The sequence below is a fragment of the Urocitellus parryii genome, chromosome 5 (assembly GCF_045843805.1).
Source record: "Urocitellus parryii isolate mUroPar1 chromosome 5, mUroPar1.hap1, whole genome shotgun sequence".
NCBI classification, from domain to species: Eukaryota; Metazoa; Chordata; class Mammalia; order Rodentia; family Sciuridae; genus Urocitellus; species Urocitellus parryii.
The window spans coordinates 17,555,205-17,577,123 of record NC_135535.1 but is presented as its reverse complement, the minus strand read 5'-3'; the positions used below and the strand labels follow the sequence as shown (position 1 = coordinate 17,577,123).

Genomic DNA, 21,919 nt, shown 5'->3' with positions numbered 1-21,919 from the left:
AGAGGAAGTAAAACAAATTAGAATGGTGACAGAAAGTCACTCATTTGTCACCTGTTGCAGATTTGGGGAGGAAATAAATAGGAAGAGGCACAGGTGATCCCTTTGGGCCAATGGAAATGTTCTATATCTTAATTATAGTGGTGGTGACACAGGGATAGACATTCATCAAAGCTTATGACTTGAACACTTAAATTCTGCCAAAGTAAACTTGATTCTTTAAAAACCTGAGACCACACAGCAAAGGTAAAATGCTTATAAATAAGTATTTTATGGAAAGGAATAATACTAGACCATAACAATAACAGTGTTAATATAATATTACTAAAGATGGGAAAAGCACAGTATAAAGGCCAAAGGTCCAAGCTCAGAAGACCCAATTCTTTGGATTCAAGTCCTTACAGAAATTTTCTTAAATTCACTGTGCTTCAGTTTCCTCATCTGTAAAATAGAGATAACATTATATCAGAGTGTTAGAAGGTAAGCTACTAAATACACAATGTTTAAGACACTGCCTAGGAAGAAACAATATTTACTCCTATTATTAAAGTGAATGCACACAAGAAAGAAAAGTTCAGAATAACAAACATAGCAGCTATTTTAAAATGGTGAGATTATGGCAAAATTGCTTCTGTAATCGATTACTACATAATTAAAATCTAAAATTAAAAAATTATTATCTCTATATTCTGCTTCACAACTGCTGATAGTCTTTCCAATTTTTTGCAGGGCAGGGAGAGTGATTAACTGAAAAACATTAAAAGCAAAAAGACCTAAATGAAGAAAACAATTGTTTTTGAGTAGACAGAAGAAACAAAAAGTAGGGCATGACTTTTTATATTTCTTTATAATAATTTAAAACGAAAAAAATGTTGCTAGAAATTTTTTGTTACTAAATGGAAAATCCTTATCATATAGCATTGATCATATGCATTAAAACCAATGTGATTAAATTCTAGTTCTTTTTTTTTTTTTTTTTAATATTTATTTTTTTAGTTCTCGGCGGACACAACATCTTTGTTGGTATGTGGTGCTTGAGGATCGAACCCGGGTCGCACGCATGCCAGGCGAGCGCGCTACCGCTTGAGCCACATCCCCAGCCCTCTAGTTCTCTTTTTATTGAAAAGGAAAATTAACTTTTGGAGAGATACTGAAGACAAACTTGTACCAAACTGACTTTCTCTTGGTATACTAAGAAAGACTGACACAGAATTGAAAGGATTATACTTTTTTTAAAATATATATTTTTTAGTTTTAGGTGGACACAATATCTTTTTTTAATATTTATTTTTTAAGTGTAGATGGACACAACACAATGCCTTTTATTTTTATATGGAGCTGAGGATTGAACCTGGGTCCCACCTGTGCTAGGCGAGCACACTACCACTTGAGCCACAACCCCATCCCTACTTCTTTTAAAAAAAAAAAAAAAAGTATTTATTTTTTAGTTTTAGTCGGACACAATATCTTTATTTTACTTATTTATTTTTATGTAGTGCTGAAGATTGAACCCAGGGCCTCATACGTGCTAGGCAAGTGATCTACTGCTGAGCCACAACCCCAGCCCAAAGGATTCTACTTCTGCACTAGGGGAGTCAATGCTATTTATGCTCTCATCTACCTGATGGCAGCAAGACATCACTGTGGCACCTCCATGTTGTGAGGTACACTTTCAGAGGCTGAGTGTGGATTTTGCAGTTACTTAAATCCTGTCTTGGGGTCTGACTCCAACATTAATTTTTGCAGCAGTAATAGCAGGCCTTAAATAATAAGTATCTTGTAAACTTTTTCTTTTTAAATTCCTCTTCTAACACTGCCAGGCTGAACTTCTCATTAAGAAATATCCTTCCAACATATTTCTGAATCAAGTTATCATTGTTAATTTAAATTTTAGAATTGCAAATTAAATATTAAATATTGGAGATGGATAACCAGTCAAGGCTAGCATCACTTATGAAATAAACTATCTTTTCCCCTGAATTGAAGTCTCATTCTTGTCACATACTAAATTGAAACAACTTATTTTTGGTTCTCTTTTTTGTTGTACTCATTTGTTTGTATATTCAAATGTGGTTAGACATTGATCTTTTTTTTTTTTTTTTTTTTTGACTGGACTGTATCTAAAGTCTCTTCCCCTTCTTCCTATATTTGGAGAAATTCCCAACTTATGATTCTGAGCCCGTCTCTCTCGAGGGAAGCTGAACCCAGGGCCATGTCCAACCTTTTCCAGCTTTCTCTGCAATTAGGGTGTGGTAGCAGCTGGCCTCCAAATCAACCCCAGTGATCTCTGACTGCCAGTATTCACACCCTCTCCCTGAGTAGACTTATTGCAAAAATGATCACCTGTGATTTCTGAGCTTGGTTATGAGTCATCAGAGCTCCTGCAGGGTTCTGGGTCTTGGATCCAGCCCTTGTCAAGCCTCTAGATGATGACTTCTGCCTTTGCCAACATCTTGACTGCAAGCTCCTGAGAAACTGAGCCAGAAGTACCAGCTAAGTATTCCTAGATTTCTGACATACAGACACCGTGTGAGACAATTAATGTGTATGGTTCTAAGCTGCAAGCTTCGAGATAATCTGCTACACAGCAATAGATAATACATAGGTTAGGGGCTGGGGATGTGGCTCAAGCGGTAGCGCGCTTGCCTGGCATGCGTGCGGCCCGGGTTCGATCCTCAGCACCACATACCAACAAAGATGTTGTGTCCGCTGAGAACTAAAAAATATATATATATATATATATATATATATATTAAAAAAAATTCTCTCTCTCTCTCTCTTTCTCTCCTCTCACTCTCTCTTTAAAAAAAAAAATACATAGGTTATGGAACTTGAGCCAAGTTCCTTTATTTTATATTCTTTGATATTCTATTGTTTTCTTCGTATTCAAACTAAGTCTTTATTATCCCTATATATTTTATGTTTTGCCTCTTATATGAAAAATTTTAAAATTTCCATTTCTGTGTTATTTGCAAATTAGAACAAGACTACTGATTTGTGAGTGTGTTTATGTGTGTGTGTGTGAGTGTGTGTGTGTATGTGTGTGTGGTGATGGGGATTGAACCCAGGGCCTTATGCATACGAGGCAAGCACTCTACCAACTGAGCTATAAGCCCAGCCCCAAGACTACTGATTTTAATAGATTTATCTTCAAGTCAGTAATATACCAGTTTCTCAAATTCATTCTCAACATTTTTAAAAAGCTAGAGTCTCTTGAGTTTCTGGGATATACAGTTCTGTCACCAGATAGAATGACTTTCAAAATGAAGAACTTCAACTTTTCTAAAATTTATATCAACTTATTTTCTTACTATAAGACCCTTCTAAAGAGTATGGGACAATACTGATAATAATGGACATCCCTATCTGGTTCATGATTCTTACTAAAATGGTTTTTAAGTGTTTTTATTGTCTAAAATGACAGTTGCTGTTGTATTCTTTAAATGAGAAACCATCGAACTGTACACTTAAAAATATTTTTATTGAAAATATCCATCTCAATAAATATTTAAGATGGATAACCAGTCAAGGCTAGCATCATTCATGAAGTAAACTATCTTTAGTCCCCTAAAATCTCATTTTGTCACTTATTAAATTAAAACCCTTATTTTTGGATTCTCTCTTTTGTTATACTCATTTGTTAATATTTTTTATTTTAAAAAATCATCCTTTTAAAGTATATACTTTGAGGGCTGGGGATGTGGCTCAAGCGGAAGCACGCTCGCCTGGCATGCGTGCGGCCTGGGTTTGATCCTCAGCACCACATACAAAGATGTTGTGTCCGCCGAAAACTAAAAAATAAATATTAAAAAAAAATTCTGTCTCTGTCTTTAAAAAATAAATAAATAAATAAATAAAGTATATACGTCGATAGTCTTAACCACCACCAATATCAAGATTAAGGGTATTTTTATCAGCCCCAAAAGTTTGTTGATATTACTTTGTCTGGCATTGTTTTGTACTTGAGTTTAAACAAGATATTTGCATTTACGATGCAACTCCATTGTTAATATTAGCTGAAGTTCAGTACAGAGATCATATATATACTGCTCATCTATGTATTTCCAGCCCCCAGCATAATACCTGGCAAATACCAAGTCCTTAACATTTGCTGAATTAGTAAGTGAAAGAACAAAGGAAGAAACCAACCAACCAACCCACCCCATTCTTCAATGCTCCTTGATGCCACCTGCTTTCCTGCCTTGGTCTCCTGTATTCTCCCTGACTTTACACTGCTGAACTACACCTGCCTACCAGAACAGCCATTCATTGCCCCTAACTACATTCCTTTGCCTATCTGGTTTTTCCTTCCAAGTTAACTGTAAGGCAGGGTGCTACCTAGTGGCATTCAAAAGCAGCATAACAGCAAAGTAGTCATTTCCAGTAGCAGCATCCATGGAAATACAGTGTCAAAGGGAAAAACTAAAATTGGGAAGCAAGAGAATCAGATTGAAAGGTTACAAACTACCTGGGAGTGCAGTTCTAGGGGAGATAAGCCAAAATAGGAATTAGGGAATCAGTGACACTTTAAAAGTCAAAAGAGGTGAAGAGAAGGGGGTTGCCAGGGACAGCAAGACTAGGAATCCAGGAAACTGTCCACTTCTTTTACAGGGTGATCTGTCAGAGATCTTGTCTTAAAAGAGCACAGCTGAGTCAGCCTAATGTTTTGTGCTCTGCCTACCTCAGGAATTCTCATCATCATCTGCAAAAACTTCTTCCCACAAGCAGCAGCTCTATTTTGGAAGGCACTTCTCACTCTCAGTTCCTCCAGGTGCAGCACAAACTACCCACCAGTGACCAGTTAAGATGGCATTCACAGTTTCAGAACTGATGGCTTATTTGTTCATAAATAAGATAGAGAAAAAGATGAAGAAGTTGAGCTATCAAATGCAGAAAAGTGATGGGACTCATCTTTTTCTAAAAAGAAGCAAAAAAGGGTTAAAATATACAAAAACTAATTCAGATTTCTTGATGTAATCATCACCCTAATATCCTCTCAACAACAAAAATGTAAGCACAGAAGCAGAGATGTGCTTTGCAAGTTACCTTCTGCTTACTAACAACAAATGGAGGTAAATTGGGCAGATGTAAATAAGGCATCACCACAATATGAAAACCATCAACCACAAAATCAAGATTGGCAAGCCTAAATATGGAAAGTTGTAAAAAGACAATGACCTATTGTCACCTAAAAGTTTGTGGTCAGGAATTCAGAAGGTTATCTGAAAACAAAATTCCGAAGTTCCACGTTGCTGGAGGAAGCAATAGGGGCGTGTATTTTGGAGAAGAGGCGCTGATTAAAGAGACAGAAAATATTTCCACAGGCACTAGCTTGGTGTGAGGGACTTCCCTCACAGGAAAGACACCTGGTGTTTTATGTGCTTTCCAGAAGGCGGACAGGGTATTTCTATGAAGTTACAAAGCGACAATTCTGTTCTCATTTGCAGCACCGCAGGGTTTGCTTTCAAATATCTGCAGGTGTGTCCTTTCCTTTTCTGTGCTAGAACGGACTTTACCACCACGCTCTCCACCTGACTTACAGCAAGGGCTTTAGGAGCGCCAGGTGGCTGGCCCCCTTTGCACATTGTGGGGGAGTCAAAGGCATCAAAGTTGCTAGAGATTTCCCTCGGGGGAGGGGGATCGCATCACCCACTTCTGCAAACCAAGGGCTTGGGGATTCCGGTCACTGAGTGCGCAGAGGAGTGAAGGCTCCAGCTGTCTACGTAACGCGCTTTAATGCCAGATTCGGAAACGCGTGTTCGCGAGTCAAAGGCTGAAACCAGACTGGGGCCCACCCCCAGAACATAGGGTGGCCTTGGCCAAGGCGCGGCGACCTTTTGAAAGCTGTGTACGCTGGAGCCTTGGAGTAACCACAGATATCTGCTGCAGTCAGAACGAGGTATAAATCCTAAAACACGGAGGACAAAGTTCCCGCAAAGAGACGCCGGGAGAATGTGAAAGGGCCAAACTACGCAGTTGGCCCAGAGGCCAAAGACTACGATTCCCAGCATTCAAAACAGCGTAGGCCTAGTATGTTGCACGCCGGGAGCTGTGGTTTCTCACCACCCCAATCCAAAAGCGTTCCGGAGGATTTTCAGTGCCTCACGTGTTTTTCTTTTCCGAGAAGCACTGCCAGATACAAAGCTGGCTGCGAACGTCGGGCTAAAAGGGCTCGCTCCCTGACTCCAGACGGGAGAAACGTAAAAAAGAGCGTTGCCATGGCTACCGTTCCCCCTGGTCACGGAATAAACGCTCTCTAGGATCCGGAAGTGGTTCCACCGCGACCCCTCGAAGAGGATGGACGCGTTGCGAGCTACGTTCATTGGACGGCTTCCCTCAGAGGCCAAGTCTTCCCAGGCAAAGGGGTGGTCCCGCGAGTGAGGGCCCGCGGAACCATTTGATTGGACAAAAGCTGCTACGGGAGACCAATCGGAAGGAGCCACGCTTCGGGCATCGGACACCGCACCTGGACAGCTCCGATTGGTGGACTCTGGTCCCCACCATGCGTACCGATTGGGTACAGAGGGTGCGTGGTGCGGCGCGATTGGTAGATTCGTGTTTCCCGTCCCCCGCCCGCGAGAAGCCGGGGTGAAAAGCGGCCCGACCTGCTTAGGGTGTAGTGGGCGGACCGCGCGGCTAGAGGTGTGAGGATCCGAGCTCCGGCGTTGGGGGGGGGCGGAGGCGGCTCCTGCGGTCAAAAGAGACTTGAGACTCACCGGCCACGCGCCATGAAGGCCCTGTGGGTGCTGGGCCTCTGCTGCATCCTCCTGACCTTCGGTGAGTGATCTGAGGGGACAGGACACCCCCCCTCCTCCAGCTCGGCCGCTTCTCGAAGGTTCTGGGGGCGTTGGACCAGGAATGGGGATATTAGGGCCTGCGGCGGGCCACACGGGCCATTGCCTTTCCTCGAAAGAGGCTCAGGGGATTACCTTTACTTTCTTCTTCCTCTGGAAAGAAAAGAAATCGAATAGGTTGATTTAAATCCCCTGCAGATCTCATAGTAGCGCGCACGGAGGTCTCAGCTACCGGGTGGGGCCTCTCTCTCGGGCTCTCGTTCCCCGGGGAGCATTGCGGATGCCCCTCCCGGAGGACTTTTGTCGGCCGCTGCAACCTTTGCCTGTCCGCTCTGGAGGACCCCTTCCCCCAGCCTTGCGGACTCCCCGCGAGCGCGTTTCGGTTCTTAGAGGCCGGTCTCCGGAGTGTGGGGCCTGTCGCCAGCGGAATGGCAATGTCTGGGTGTTTAATTCAGTTTTGCTCCAGCTTGGTTCTTCCCCTTCTCAGCACCCTGGGCCCAATTTCAGTTTCCCGAGCCAGAAGTTGCACAAATTCGGTTTGTATTCTGACCCATGAAAAGAAAGGCCCAAGTTTTGATTTGGTCAGTTGGAGGCCTTGTCTCGGCTGTGCGCAACACGTGTGGGTGTAGATGGGGCCTGGTATCACTCTGCCAAACGTTATTTATAAAGAATCGGAAGGACGCTGTTTGGAAGAGATGGCCGCCTCCGTGTTTCAGATTCTACTGGGGGACCTCAGCATCTCAACTTAAATAAGAAATGTGCTGACTTAAGTAGATCCTTTCTTCCATCCCCACCTCCACATTTACCCACTGGATTTTGCAACACCTACCCTTGCCCTGTTTGAGCATATTCTGCGAAGCAAAGGAAGCAACAATGTTGAAGAGTTTTCCGATGTTCGATCTTTCTTCAGGGTCAGTTAGAGCTGACGATGAAGTCGATGTGGATGGTACAGTGGAAGAGGACCTGGGCAAAAGCAGAGAAGGCTCAAGGACAGATGATGAAGTAGTACAGAGGTCTGTGTTCATTTGCAACTATATACATAAGCCCCATGAAGGTTGTGGGATCCAGTAGCTGCTTTGGTTTCTTCAAAGATCCAGATTAAGTATAACATTCTGTGTTCAAATACTTGAAAAAGAAAAACAAAAATGGAGTGAATTCCTTTGAAAACTATGTTGATACCTATTTCAGAATTATTAGTTAATCAATTTTCTAAGGCCTTAGAAACGACCTTCATTTAGATTTTATTTAGACTTTCATTTAGATTCCTTATATATTGGTAATTTAAAAAACAGAATTTCTGTCATTTGAGCAATGTTTTAAATTTTGGCCTTTAGGACTCAGTGAAAATTTTTTGAAGTCCTTACTATGGACCACACATGAGTATGAATTTGGTTTTTTAGTAAAAGAAGGTTGTGTTTATTTTTCTGGCAATTTTAAGAACTGAGAATACCCAGCTCAATGTTAAAGGTAACCTACTATGATAACATAATAAGGACCTACAATATAAAAGATGTTTCATAAAAATTTATATTTTGCCCTTTTAACCTGCAAGACAATCTTAAGCTGCCAATTGTGTTCTCATCACCGGCTATATTTTTGAAGGCAACTAAGTATTTGTTTATCTGATTTTCTTAGAGAGGAAGAAGCTATACAGTTGGATGGATTAAATGCATCACAAATAAGAGAACTTAGAGAGAAATCTGAAAAGTTTGCCTTCCAAGCTGAAGTTAACAGGATGATGAAACTTATCATCAATTCATTATATAAAAATAAAGAGGTAAGCAACATGTAGTTAGGATAGTCTTGTCTCTATACAGTGGCATATTTGTTTCTTTTCATAGTAAATTTAAGTACATAGTCATTCCAAGTAGGTAGTTGACCAAGTTGACCCAATACGTACAAGAATTCTACCAATATATGCAGGGGGTGGGGAGCATTGGATATTTTTCCTTCTTTTCCTTTTCCCTTCTGATGTGTTCATGGTCTGCTAAATACTTGAGTCTTAAGGGCATTCACACAAATGTAAGCTTTTGTGTGTTGCATACCTGAAAATCACTGGTAGGAGAATAAAGTTACTACTCTTAACCAGTTCGGGTATGTTATAGTTGCTACAATCCTTTTACCAATGAATAAAACCATCCATATATCATTAAAAAGTTTAGAGTGCTTTTTCAAGGATACAAAGGAGAAATAAAGTATGTTTCACGTGAAATTCAACTTCTTGTTGTATCTTGAAGCTAATCTAAGTGTATTAAATCTGACTTTAGATTTTCCTGAGAGAACTGATTTCCAATGCTTCTGATGCTTTAGATAAGATAAGGCTAATATCACTAACTGATGAAAATGCGCTTTCTGGAAATGAGGAATTAACTGTCAAAATTAAGGTAAGCATAGATAAATCTTTTTCTCTTGAATCCTTTGAGAAAGGAAAGCCCTATTGGTCAAGAAAGGCAATCTTAGTCTACAGTGACAAGTAACCCCCTAGTTTTAGTTGTTTAACTCAGGAGTCAGCAAACTAGGATGTGGGCCAAATCTGTTTGCCTATTTTTATGAAAAAAAGTTTTATGAGAACACAACTGTATCCATTTGTATCAATGACTGCTTTCATCTACACTGGCAGTAATCATTGTGACAGGGACCTGTGATTTACAAAGCCTAAAAAATATTTATGTCTGGTCCTTTAACTGAAAAATATGCTGACTTCTGGCTTAAATCATTCCATAGGCTACATAGGCTTTTACTCTACCTCATCCTCCCACCAGGACTCAGGCTGATTGAGCAGCCATCTGGAGTGTAGCTGGTTGCCATGACACACAGAGCTCAGAGGGTCGCAGACCAATTAAAGGCTCAACCTGAAAGCTACCACTAGGCTCCCACTTGCAACTCACTAGCCAGAACTAATCACATGGCCTCACTCAAAAATGGAAGGAAATAAAATCCTACCATTTTTGTGGAGACAGAGCCAGGGGTGTTTATTGAAGAACATGAATGATCACCACAGATTCCTAATATAGGAATCATTCAAGTATAGAGTCAGTGTTTTGTTTCCTATCAAAGAAATAGGCAAAACATAAAATTTATTTTTCTATAGATTTTTTTCCTTTGAAGGTAACTATCTGGTTCTTGTCTTGCTTTTAGTGTGACAAGGAGAAAAACCTACTACATGTCACAGACACTGGTGTAGGAATGACCAGAGAAGAGTTGGTTAAAAACCTTGGTACCATAGCCAAATCTGGGACAAGTGAATTTTTAAACAAAATGACTGAAGCACAAGAAGATAGCCAGTCAACTTCTGAATTGATTGGCCAGTTTGGTGTTGGTTTCTATTCTGCCTTCCTTGTAGCAGATAAGGTTATTGTCACATCAAAACATAACAATGATACCCAGCACATCTGGGAGTCTGACTCCAATGAATTTTCTGTAATTGCTGACCCACGAGGAAATACTCTAGGACGGGGAACAACAATCACGTGAGTATTACTGATTCCTAATAAGAATTAATAATCATAGTGAGAATCTTGAGTCTCCAGTTCTGGTTCTCTGGGCAAGTGGTTTTTTGTGGGCCCTAATTTCCTTGCTTATTAAATGAGGAATTTGAACAACTCTCATAATTTGAATATAATATTTGAGGGTGGGAAAAGGGCTGGGGACATTGAGGAACTTGTGTAGAAAGGCCAAAGGAAGAAGAAAAAGAAGTCAAGGAAATGACAAGATGAAGATCCTGCCTCACTATGTGACTTCCTCTTATATTTGACTGATAAAACAGAAGTACCAGGCAGTTCAGTCAAGTTCTACTTCTGTTCCTGGCACTAAATTAGCTACTGCTGTACCATTCTGAGAGATTTGTGAGAATTACATGAGATCATGAAATTTATGTTTGATAAAATTACTTTTGTTCTTCCTACTACATGAGAGGTGTTACACACATTTTTTTCTTCCTAAAGCTGCTCCCAAAGACTAAGCATAAATTTCTTTCCCATTTTTTTAAATCAAAGTTAGGATTTTCCCTCTAGGTTACTTTCCCCGCAACATGTGAATGTTCAAATACTTGTGGAAGAAGGAGAGGCAGGCAGATAGTGTCATGGGCCCTCTTTACTTTCTGGCACACGCCCTCTCCCCCTCTGCAGTTTTCTGCTGGGGATTGGTTCCAGGACCCCCATGGATACTGAAATTCACAGATGCTCAAATCCTTATATAAAGTCATAAGTATTTGCATATCATTTACATAATCCTCCCATATTCTTTATACCATCTCTAGATTATTTATAGTACCTAATATGATGTAAATATATGTAAAATAGTTATTCTGTTTTGTTTAGGGAATAAATACAAGGCAAAAATTGACATGTTTGGTACAGAGGCAGCCATAATTAACCTTCATAGGCCTGACTGCATGGAACAAGTCAGCAGTAACGTAACATTTTTGATTTGTGGTGGATTGAATCTATTGATGTGAAACCCATGGATATGAAAGGCTGACAGTACTTGCCTTTGCCTTACTTGATCTTCTGTCTACACCTCAGTCCAGCCCACTATTTTGATTTTTATCCACCTTTCCTATTGAAATATGTTGTTAGTGAACTTTGTTGCTAAATCCAGTGAAATCAAAGGTTTTTTTAATAAATTGACATTGTTTATTTAGTTTCAAACACTCTAGTGAGTTTGTAGTCTTCATAACTATACTTGTCTTTTCAAAAATTTTCTTTGCCTATTTTTTTTTTTCCCCTTTTGGTGGTGCTGGGATTGAACCCAGGGCCTTGTGCATGCAAGGCAAGCACTCTACCAACTGAGTTATATTCCTAGCCCCTTCTTTCTTGAATGTTAATAATCTCATTCTCTAAATTTCCACCCTTTCCTCATCATCCCTGAGTTCCTCATACAGTTTGATCTTCTGCCCTGGCCTTAGATTCTCTTAAATCCATATTATTAGTATAGATGAGGAGTCAGTAGACTTTCTTATAAAAAGCCAACTAATAATTATTTTCTGCTTGTGGGCTATAAGGTTCATCACAACTCTGCCATTTTGGCTTAAAGACAATAATACAAAATATATGAAGATGTGTCCTAATACAGGATTTTATGGGTGCCAGCTATAGTTGGCCAACCCCTTGCCTAGATTTAGGCTCTATGCTCATGTATCTACTTGCCTTTTAACACCTTAACTAAATTGTTGAACCATCAGCCCCTAGCTATATCCAAAATAGAACTTCTTATCTCCCCCATGTGACTAGGACATGTACCCTGAGATCAGAGACCTACCTAGTTGCCTTGCTAAACTCTCATGTCCTCTACTTATTGGCAGTTGCCACTAAGCTATAATAAGCTTTCTGAGACAGGGATAACATGAATATACCATTTCCCTTACTTAACTGGGAGCACAAACATCGATATGAGCTATCTGCTTCTTTGGGAATGTGTTATGACTTGTAGGTGGAGGAGAGATTTGCAGAAGAGTGGGCAGTGCTACAGTAAACTAACACTGCCCAGTCATAGTGGAAATGTTCCGACATTTGCTGTCCATTATGGCAACTAATTGCTAGTTTTTTAAGGAATCATGTTTTTATTAGGAATCATTATTTATAATAATTATTAATTTCTAGAAAAACAGTAAGAGCCACAAGAATGCATGTAATTCCATTTTTTCTACAGAATGTTTCACTCATGCTATATCGCCTTGAAAAAAACCCAACATTTTTGTTTTATACTAAAATATTTTCTACTTAAGGGAAGATTCTGACCTGTAGTATGTCCACACATGGTATATTTAGCTCACGAGCCCTATTGGTGATGCACAGTTCTTAACATGAATAATGGGGACATCTTGGATTACATAGAACTGTCAGCTATTACCATTAACAAGATATTTAGAGAAGTTTATAATCAAATTTTGTGAATCTTGAATATGTCTAAATGGGTTATTTTCCTTGCAGCCTTGTCTTAAAAGAAGAAGCATCTGATTACCTTGAATTGGATACAATTAAAAATCTTGTCAAAAAATATTCGCAGTTTATCAATTTTCCCATTTATGTATGGAGCAGCAAGGTAAATCTAATCAGTAAAACTTATCTTGGCATATATTTAAATGTTTAACATGTAACAGTGAAAGTTAAATGTGGTTCTTTAAGTCAAGGATCGATACTACTGGGGTTTACTTAGTTGAGCTATAATGTAATTTTTCATTTTATAAAACCAGAGTTCTTGAATGCATGAGTTTAACCATAATTGTACTTTTAACTTTAACAGACTGAAACTGTGGAAGAACCCATGGAAGAAGAAGAAGCAGCCAAAGAAGAAAAAGAAGAATCTGATGATGAAGCTGCAGTAGAAGAAGAGGATGAAGAGAAGAAACCAAAAACTAAAAAAGTAGGTCCGGTTCCTCCCCCGGCTTAAAATATTGCTTAGCCTGCAAACCCATGTGTGTCCAGGCTAATATGAGAGAAGCTTCAGTTTTTAGAGCTCTCCTTTTTCCAGGTGACCCGAGCTTTAAAACGCAGTTTATTGGCATGTTATGTGTGTTGTCCTAGGTTTTAAGTATCAAACATGGGTCATCTTTATTAAGAGAATTTCTGACTTCTCTATACTTCCTAGGACTGCTGGCTTATGTATTCTGAATTTTAAATTCCTAAAAAAACTTTCTGCATCTTGTTCTTTTATGTTGGAATTAAAAAGTAGAGTTTTGTTGTTGTTGGTGGTGGTGGTGATGTTTTTTGTTTGTTTGTTTTGTTTTTTCGTAGCAAAGTAGAAGTATTGGTGGTAGTTGTTGAGGGATCCCTAGTGTAAAATATTAGCTGGCTGTCTTGCTTTCTTTTTTGGTGGTGCTGGGGGTCTTGCATGTGCTAAGCAAGCAAATTATCAAAAAATGACATTTTAACCTGTTGGGTTTGTGGTATGTGTGTGTGAGGTGAGGGGGATGGGACTGGGGATTGAACCTGGTGGTACTTGACCACTAAACTACATCCCCCTTCCTTTTTATTTATTGTGACAAGGTCTAGCTAAGTTGTCTAGCCTGGCCTCATACTTGCCATCCTCTTGCCTTAACACCAGCAGTTAATTGGCTTTTATTAGTTACCATGTTAGCCAGTTGCCTTTTTGTATTATATATATTAGATAAACATGGGGTGTGGGGACTTTGCTTTTTAAGTATTTGATCCAGGGCCGGAAACCATGCCAGATAACAGGTATCCTCTGGTGCTTTATTATTTTGAAACTCACTGAAGTTAATGGTTCCAACTGGGTTAACTAAACTAACCAAATACTGTTAACTTCAGGTTGAAAAAACAGTGTGGGATTGGGAACTTATGAATGATATCAAACCAATATGGCAGCGACCATCAAAAGAAGTAGAAGATGATGAATACAAAGCTTTCTACAAATCATTTTCAAAGGTAAATATTATGTTAGAATAATGAGCAGATAAAACCGTATTAGTTTAACTGAATATGATATGTGACCATGTGGAGGAACCCATGGAAGAGATAGTAAATGAAGAATGTTTTAAAATAGTTTTGGGACTAAAAGTTATTTCCTTCTTAATCCTGTATATTATGTATTTTTTAACTCTTGAGAATCCAAAATTAGGGTTGATTTATGTTTGACTGTTTTAAGTTAATGTTTCTCCAGATAGCATTTTGAACAACTAATACAGTATGTTAAAGGACTTAGCATGGATATATAAAACTTGTTCTGTGACGGTATTTGTTCTTTTCTCTTTATTCCACATCCTGTAGGTTTTAACTCTTGGTCTGATTCCATGATTTCCATGAACTTGAAAGTGCATTGCATGTATTACTTGGGCAACTGTATTAGACAATGTTAGCCACATGTGATTTTAAAATATTTAGAAGCCATATTTAAAAATTAGGACACGTGAAATCAATTTTAACATACCCAGAAAACTAATATGGGTTCAGTAATGAATAAAAAAGACCCAGAGAATTTGTGACTATTGGTATTTATGTCCCTCTTTATATGCATTGCTGGAGACCAAGTTTCATGGAGGAAATCTGTCCTTGTACTTTTTCATGAAGTGATTTATATAAATCTGTCATTTAGACTGGGTGCTGATGTTCCTTCCCTGCTATTGCTTAGCCTTTGCACTTCTTTTTCCTGTGCCTCTTGAATGACTGAATTCCAACCTTCCTTAGGAAAGTGATGACCCCATGGCTTATATCCACTTTACTGCTGAAGGGGAAGTTACCTTCAAATCAATTTTATTTGTGCCCACATCTGCTCCACGTGGTCTATTTGATGAATATGGATCAAAGAAGAGCGATTACATTAAGGTGAGTCTTTAGTGTAGTATAAGCTGCGTTTAAATTTTGAAGGTGTGATTTCTAGAAAGTAACTGTTCTGTTCTCTCTGCTTAGCTGTATGTGCGTCGCGTGTTCATCACAGATGACTTCCATGATATGATGCCTAAGTACCTTAATTTTGTCAAGGGTGTTGTGAGTATCTAAAGATTGGGGGCAGGGGATGCTGGAGTGGGGGGTCTAGCCATGTTGTTTTTTGTTTTCTGCTGTCTTGGGTTTTTGGGAAGGTTTGGCGTTGCTTTTATTCCAGTGTTTTACTGCTCACAGAACTTTATTTTGCCATCCTGCAGGTGGACTCAGATGATCTGCCCTTGAATGTTTCCCGTGAGACTCTTCAGCAACATAAACTGCTTAAGGTGAGGGCTCTACAGAGAATAGCCATTTTGCTTTTGGATTAGATTCAAAATCTGTTTGCTTCACTAATTGAGTCCTTGACTATTCAAAAGAACTATCACTCTGGGATTATCAGATCTTAAGAATCTGATTTCTTTCTCCCTAACCCTAACCCTTTTTTTTTTAGTCGTAGATGGACACAATATCTTTTCTTATGTGGTACTGAGGATTGGACCCAGTACCTCACCCAGGCAAGGCAAATGCTCTGCCCCTAAGCCACAACTCCAGTCCTCTCCCTAACATTTAATAATAAGATTTCAAACAAATGGAAAAAACAATAAAATTGTGCAGTGAATATCTGTATGTACCTACTACCTGTTCCACAATTAACAAATTTATCATAATAAGCTTTATCACATACCACTTAATTTATCAAGCCTTTCATTAAATCTTTTCCCCCAGTAATTTTGTAATTAGAAGACTTTCTAGTTTTCTGTTTAAAATATTTGGAAATATCCCATTTATTCACTTTGTTTAGATTCTAAAAAGAATTTTAGTATGTCATTTGCACATGTCTGTAATCCAGCAACTCAGGAGGCTGAGGCAAGAGGATTAGTTGCCAGCCTTAGCAACTTAGCATCAGTTCTAAAATTAGAATATCAACATTGAAGGCACAATGTGTTTTGGAATGTTGGCACACATCTATAATCCCCATTGATTTGGAAGGCTGGGGCAGGAGGATTGCATGTTCAGGGCCAGCCTCAGCAACTTGTCAAGGCCCTAAGCAACGTAGTGAGACCCTATCAAAATAAAAAGCTGAGGATGTAGCCTAAGCAACCTTGGGTTTGATTCCTGGTACCAAAACAAAAAGTGAAAAGAACAGATCCACAATATGATTATTCACACTGAGCCTAATTTCAGCTCAGTCTGGTGTACAAGTGTTCCTCCAATCCCCACCCCTTCAATTGCAGTGATGGTGCATGTCTTTGTATCTTTTACTATTGCTCCCCTGGACCCTTACATTCTCAAAAAAGATTTTGAGATGGACTCTTCTAATCTATTACCCTTGAATTTTGTTTAGGTGATCAGGAAGAAGCTTGTCCGTAAAACGCTAGACATGATCAAGAAGATTGCTGATGAGAAATACAATGATACTTTTTGGAAAGAATTTGGTACCAACATCAAGCTTGGTGTGATTGAAGACCACTCTAATCGAACACGTCTTGCTAAACTTCTTAGATTCCAGTCGTCTCATCATCCAACTGATATTACTAGTCTAGACCAGTATGTGGAACGAATGAAGGAGAAACAGGACAAAATCTACTTCATGGCTGGGTCCAGCAGAAAAGAGGTAAGGTGAAGTATACATGTACAGCCCTCGGGGATCTTGGTGGGAAACTGGGGATTTCGAGCCAACTCTTGAGGGGAAAAAAAGGACAAATTAATTTTGTGACTATAGTAGTTCTCAGGACTGGTCTGTCACTGACAGGATAGTCACTTCTTAATAATAATCACTTTTCAGATGGCTCTACTAATGCTATATAAGTTAGCTAGTAGGACAGATGATTATGCCAAGGCCAAACTTGGAAGATTTTCATTAATTCCCTTAATTTTATAGGCCGAATCTTCTCCGTTTGTTGAGCGACTTCTGAAAAAGGGCTATGAAGTCATTTACCTCACAGAACCTGTGGATGAATATTGTATTCAGGCCCTTCCTGAGTTTGATGGGAAGAGGTTTCAGAATGTTGCCAAGGAAGGAGTGAAATTTGATGAAAGTGAGAAAACTAAGGAGAGTCGAGAAGCAACTGAGAAGGAATTTGAGCCTCTGCTCAACTGGATGAAAGATAAAGCCCTTAAGGACAAGGTATTCTTTTGAAAATTATAAATTGAAATTTTAGCACCCATATTTAAGAAATAAATTATTGATTACATTCTTGGGAGGAAGAACTTAAAACTTTTCTATAATTTAATATTACTATTATAATAACTTAAGTTTTACAAGTAAATTTGTTTTATATGCTTTAAAAGTTGGTGTTGCCATGCCCAGTGGCACATGCCTGAATCCCAGCTACTCAGGCTAAGGGAGAAGGATCAAAAGTTCAAGACCTGCCTGAGCAACTTAGCGAGACCAGGCCTCAAAATAAAAAGAACTGGGGATGCAGCTCAGTGGTAGAGCCTCCCTAGCTTCAATTCCCTGTACGGAGTTGGGTGGGGTTTGGTGTTTTAAGTTTTTCTGACTGAAAAATTCAGTTTATTGAATAAGAGCATCCCTGAAGAGTTCCTAAACTGAATGAAAATTTCTTTTATGATCTACCCCTATTCATGATTTTAAGTGACAAAATCTTAGGAAGTTGAAATACAGTTTCTAAGTGGCCATACCTGATACCAACTTTTGTTTCTCACCCTAAGATTGAAAAAGCTGTGGTATCACAGCGCCTGACAGAGTCTCCGTGCGCTCTTGTGGCCAGCCAGTACGGATGGTCTGGCAACATGGAGAGGATCATGAAAGCCCAGGCATATCAGACGGGCAAGGACATCTCCACCAAGTAAGCACCCTGGGGAGGGAGAGCCCTGCCAGCATGCTAGATTTTGTCCAAACACCTGCTTCTATACAGAGCCTAGCGTTGAGTGTCCTCCACTGCCTGTGTATTAGGTAGACAGAAAGTTTACAAAGGGATTCCCCCTTGGATTGGTAAAGAAAAGGCATTTAACTCATGCATTTTTGCATAATGTTTTACAAACAAATGGAGATTTTCTTAATCTGTTCTACATATTTTTACTTTTGCATTAGGTTATATGAAGTCATACTTGGCATGATGGCTCATCAACATATAATACTTAATTATTTATGTCTTTTCCAGTAAATGTTTAATTAACAGGAAGTTGCCTTCCATTTAACAAACAATTGAACTTACTGTGTCTGTGTACGTGAGTCAGAAGTAGACAAATCTTCTGTCTTTGAGACATTGAGACTAGTCAGGATGACAGATCAAAGCACAACCTAAGCCTTACATAGGTAACAATTATATCAGGGGTAGGGATAGATGTGGTTCTTCCCTGTCTTAGATTGGTTTTGGAACCATGTAGATGAGGACATTGTGGAGAAAGTGTCATTCAAGTGGCACCCAGAACTTGGGAGGCAGTGCTTCAATTAACAGTAGTAAGACTAAGGGAATAGGCAGACATTAAATCAGGTCACCCACTCAGCACTGCTTTAGGTACTTGGGAGTCTTCACTAAATATAAAATAGCTTCCTTTTTTATGTGGTGCTGAGGATCTGTGAGAGGCAAGTGCTCTACCGCTGAGCCACCATCCCAGCTCCCAAATTAGCTTCCTTTTATTTCACTTTTTTTAGCCATGCATATCTGCCTTTAAAAGGGAGTAATATAAATACATTTTGATTTTTTCCAATACTTATTCTCTGTAATTTTCAAGGTTAGGGTAAAAGAAATGTAGGAACCCTAAAATTTGATGTTTTGTTAATGTTCATTTTGTCCCTTCACAGTTACTATGCCAGTCAGAAGAAAACATTTGAAATTAATCCCAGACATCCACTGATCAGAGACATGCTTCGCCGAGTTAAAGTGAGTAATGTTGCACTGATCCTCTTTGTTGTCTTAAATCTGAAAACCTTAATCAAGTGCAACTTCTTCCATCTCAGGAAGATGAAGATGACAAGACGGTTTTAGATCTTGCTGTGGTTTTGTTTGAAACGGCAACTCTTCGGTCAGGATACCTTCTGCCAGACACTAAAGCATATGGAGATAGAATAGAAAGAATGCTTCGCCTCAGTTTAAACATTGACCCTGAAGCAAAGGTTTGTATCACCAACCATCCCACATAAGTTGGTTGCGTTTTGTTGTTGTTATGTGTTTTTGTTTTGTTTTTGTATCCCAGATTGACCTCCAAATCCCCAATCCTTTTTCTGGTGACATGGTATCAGGTGTACACCACAGTGCCCATCCACATAGGTTTTCTTCTAAGAGTAGGCTCCTGCACCAGTAGTGTCCATCCCTGATAATCCCAGCTACTTGGAAGGCTAAGGTTCAGGGCCAGCTTTGGCAACTTAGCAAGACTATCTCAAAAATTAAAAAAAAAAAAAGAACACCCTTTGAACCCTAATACCACCAAAAGCAGGAGCCTTTGCGTGATTAAGGGAGGTAGCTGGGGCTGTGGTGTACCCCCGTGGTAAAGTGCTTGCCCAGTATGTGTGAGGCACTGTTTTGATTCTCAGCACCACATATAAATAAATAAATTAATAAAGGTCCGTCAGCACCTAAAAAAATATATATTAAAAAAAAAGATGGAAAATATGGTTGGGAAGTTGGAACTTTCTTTAAAAAAAAAAATGGTAGCTTTGAAAAGCTTGCCAGAGTTCTACTTTTTATTTTTTGTTAAATATTTATTTTTTGGTTGTAGTTGGACACAATACCTTTATTAACTTTTATGTGGTGCTGAGGATTCATCCCAGGGCCTTGCGTGCGTGTGCTAGGGAGTGCTCTACTGCTGAGCCACAACCCCAAACCATTGTTCTACTTTTTGAAATTATTTGTTTTTTGAAATAATTGACATCCCCATAATTCAGGCATTATGCTATAAATGATGCAAAACCCCTCTTTTATATTATATCCTTTTCTTTTCGCCTGTCCTCCTTTTTAGTTTGACTGTTAACTCTAGTTAAGGGGTTTACTCTGTGGTTCTGAATAATAGGAGTGATCTTACACATTAAAGCAGAATGAAACTAGATCCAAGGTATTGATGGGCTCATGGATGTTGTCCTTAGGTGGAAGAAGAACCAGAAGAAGAGCCCGAAGACACAGCTGAAGACACACCTGAAGACACAGAGCAGGACGAAGACGAAGAAGAATTGGACGCAGGAACAGAAGAAGAAGAACAAGAAACAGCAAAGGTATGTCAGCAAGAGTGGGGTTGCACCTTTAGTTCTCACTAAATTCTTAGTTGAGACAAAGTTAGGGCTACAACTAGAGCAAGGGTCTTAACAAAAATTTGCTTGAGCAAATTTTTTCTGTAAGAATGCCCTCACTAAACTGGGGATTTTGTTAGCTTTTAACATTTTATTGTTTTTGTTTTCACAGCAATCTACAGCTGAAAAAGACGAATTGTAAATTATACTCTCACCATTGGATCCTGTGTGGAGAGAGAATGTGAAATTTAAGTCATTTTTTGGGGGGGAGAGACTTGTTTTGGACGCTCCCCAGCCCCCTTCTCCCCTGCACTGTAAAATGTTGGGATTGTGGGTCACAGGAAGAAGTGGGTTTTTTAGTTGAATTTTTTTTAACATTCCTCATGAATGTAAATTTGTACTATTTAACTGACTATTCTTGGTGTAAAATCTTGTCATGTGTATAAAAATAAAAAATCCCAAATACCATTTTGCCTGTATTTTCATAAAGCATAGTATAGAATTATCATCTGACACTTGTGTTTTGGTGGATTGGTTTGTTTGGGGGTTTTTTGTTTGTTTTGTTTGGGGTTTTCTTGTTTGTTTTGTTTTTTATTTGTTTTGATAACTGGATAATTAAACCCAGGGCCTCTGTGGTTTTCCTGGCCTCTGCCTCCTGCATCACTGGGATTATAGACATGCACCCACTGTGCCTGGCTAATGTGCACCTTTTTTTAAAATATGCCCTTCCTTTCTCACAAGAAATGAAAGGGCAGCTTAATCATAGAGGAACGTGGCATAATAAGACCTAGTGTCCTTGTGATGTTTATTTCCACTGTGAATTACCATTTTTAATAAATGTTATACTCAAAGCCACCTGATTGTATTAAATGAGTGACATCTAACACTTGCTACTCAGAATCCTACAGTTATAAATTCTAGATTACTACTACTTCAACAGGAAGCAGAGAAGGCATCATATTCCCTTAGTTCTTGGTAAAAATAGGTAGTTGGTTTTAAGTTTACATTAAGGAATAAGTGAGATGGCTTGCTTTTCCCCAGTGCTAGCAATGGGACTCAAGGCCCTCATGCTAGGCTTTACTACCCAACTATACCCCATCAAATTCATTCTCCAGTAGGCCCTGAGACAGTTCAATATACTGGATGTTATTAAGGTACTCCTTTGGATGGACAAGAGAGAAATGATGTAACATGCAGCTTTGCACAAAGCCACTCCAATTGAGGCAACCTAGTGCTGGAGGACCTCATCACTGACCACAGAGATCCATGTCATGCAGCAACTTGCTCACTGGCTAGGAAGGAGGCAAAGGAAGAATTCTGAAAAATAGTCCTGGACAAAAGCCAACTGGTCTATAAATTTTGTTCTCTATATTATAGACTCAGAGATTGAAATATTTTTTTTTAAAGAGGGAGAGAGAGAATTTTAACTTATTTTTTTTTTTTAATTATCAGTAGACACAACATCTTTGTATGTGGAGCTGAGGATCAAACCCAGGCCGCACACATGCCAGGCGAGCGCGCTACCGCCTGAGCCACATCCCCAGCCCCTAGATTGAAATATT

The 21,919-nt window shown here is 39.2% G+C and overlaps 1 protein-coding gene across 1 annotated transcript; it reads left to right on the top strand.

The window, feature by feature from the left end:
• The first annotated feature begins 6,589 nt into the window (after nucleotides 1–6,589).
• Hsp90b1 (heat shock protein 90 beta family member 1) lies at nucleotides 6,590–20,823 on the top strand. Its single transcript, XM_026397647.2, has 18 exons — nucleotides 6,590–6,774; nucleotides 7,702–7,804; nucleotides 8,427–8,568; nucleotides 9,059–9,175; nucleotides 9,930–10,261; nucleotides 12,722–12,833; nucleotides 13,035–13,154; nucleotides 14,060–14,176; nucleotides 14,936–15,073; nucleotides 15,158–15,235; nucleotides 15,391–15,456; nucleotides 16,515–16,784; nucleotides 17,052–17,297; nucleotides 17,843–17,979; nucleotides 18,939–19,017; nucleotides 19,095–19,250; nucleotides 20,217–20,342; nucleotides 20,530–20,823. Exons 1-18 carry the CDS (start codon nucleotides 6,726–6,728, stop codon nucleotides 20,557–20,559), a joined length of 2,418 nt encoding a protein of 805 aa, XP_026253432.2. The 5' UTR covers nucleotides 6,590–6,725; the 3' UTR covers nucleotides 20,560–20,823.
• Nucleotides 20,824–21,919: the final 1,096 nt, after the last annotated feature.

What these genes read in the sequence shown, in the direction of transcription:
- Hsp90b1 (XM_026397647.2), top strand. Translation starts at nt 6,726, where the DNA reads ATGAAGGCCCTGTGGGTGCTGGGCCTCTGCTGCATCCTCCTGACCTTC. An exon ending in CTGCATCCTCCTGACCTTCG is followed by an intron (nt 6,775 to 7,701) that starts GTGAGTGATCTG and finishes ATCTTTCTTCAG; the next exon opens with GGTCAGTTAGAGCTGACGAT. An exon ending in ATAAAGCCCTTAAGGACAAG is followed by an intron (nt 17,298 to 17,842) that starts GTATTCTTTTGA and finishes TCTCACCCTAAG; the next exon opens with ATTGAAAAAGCTGTGGTATC.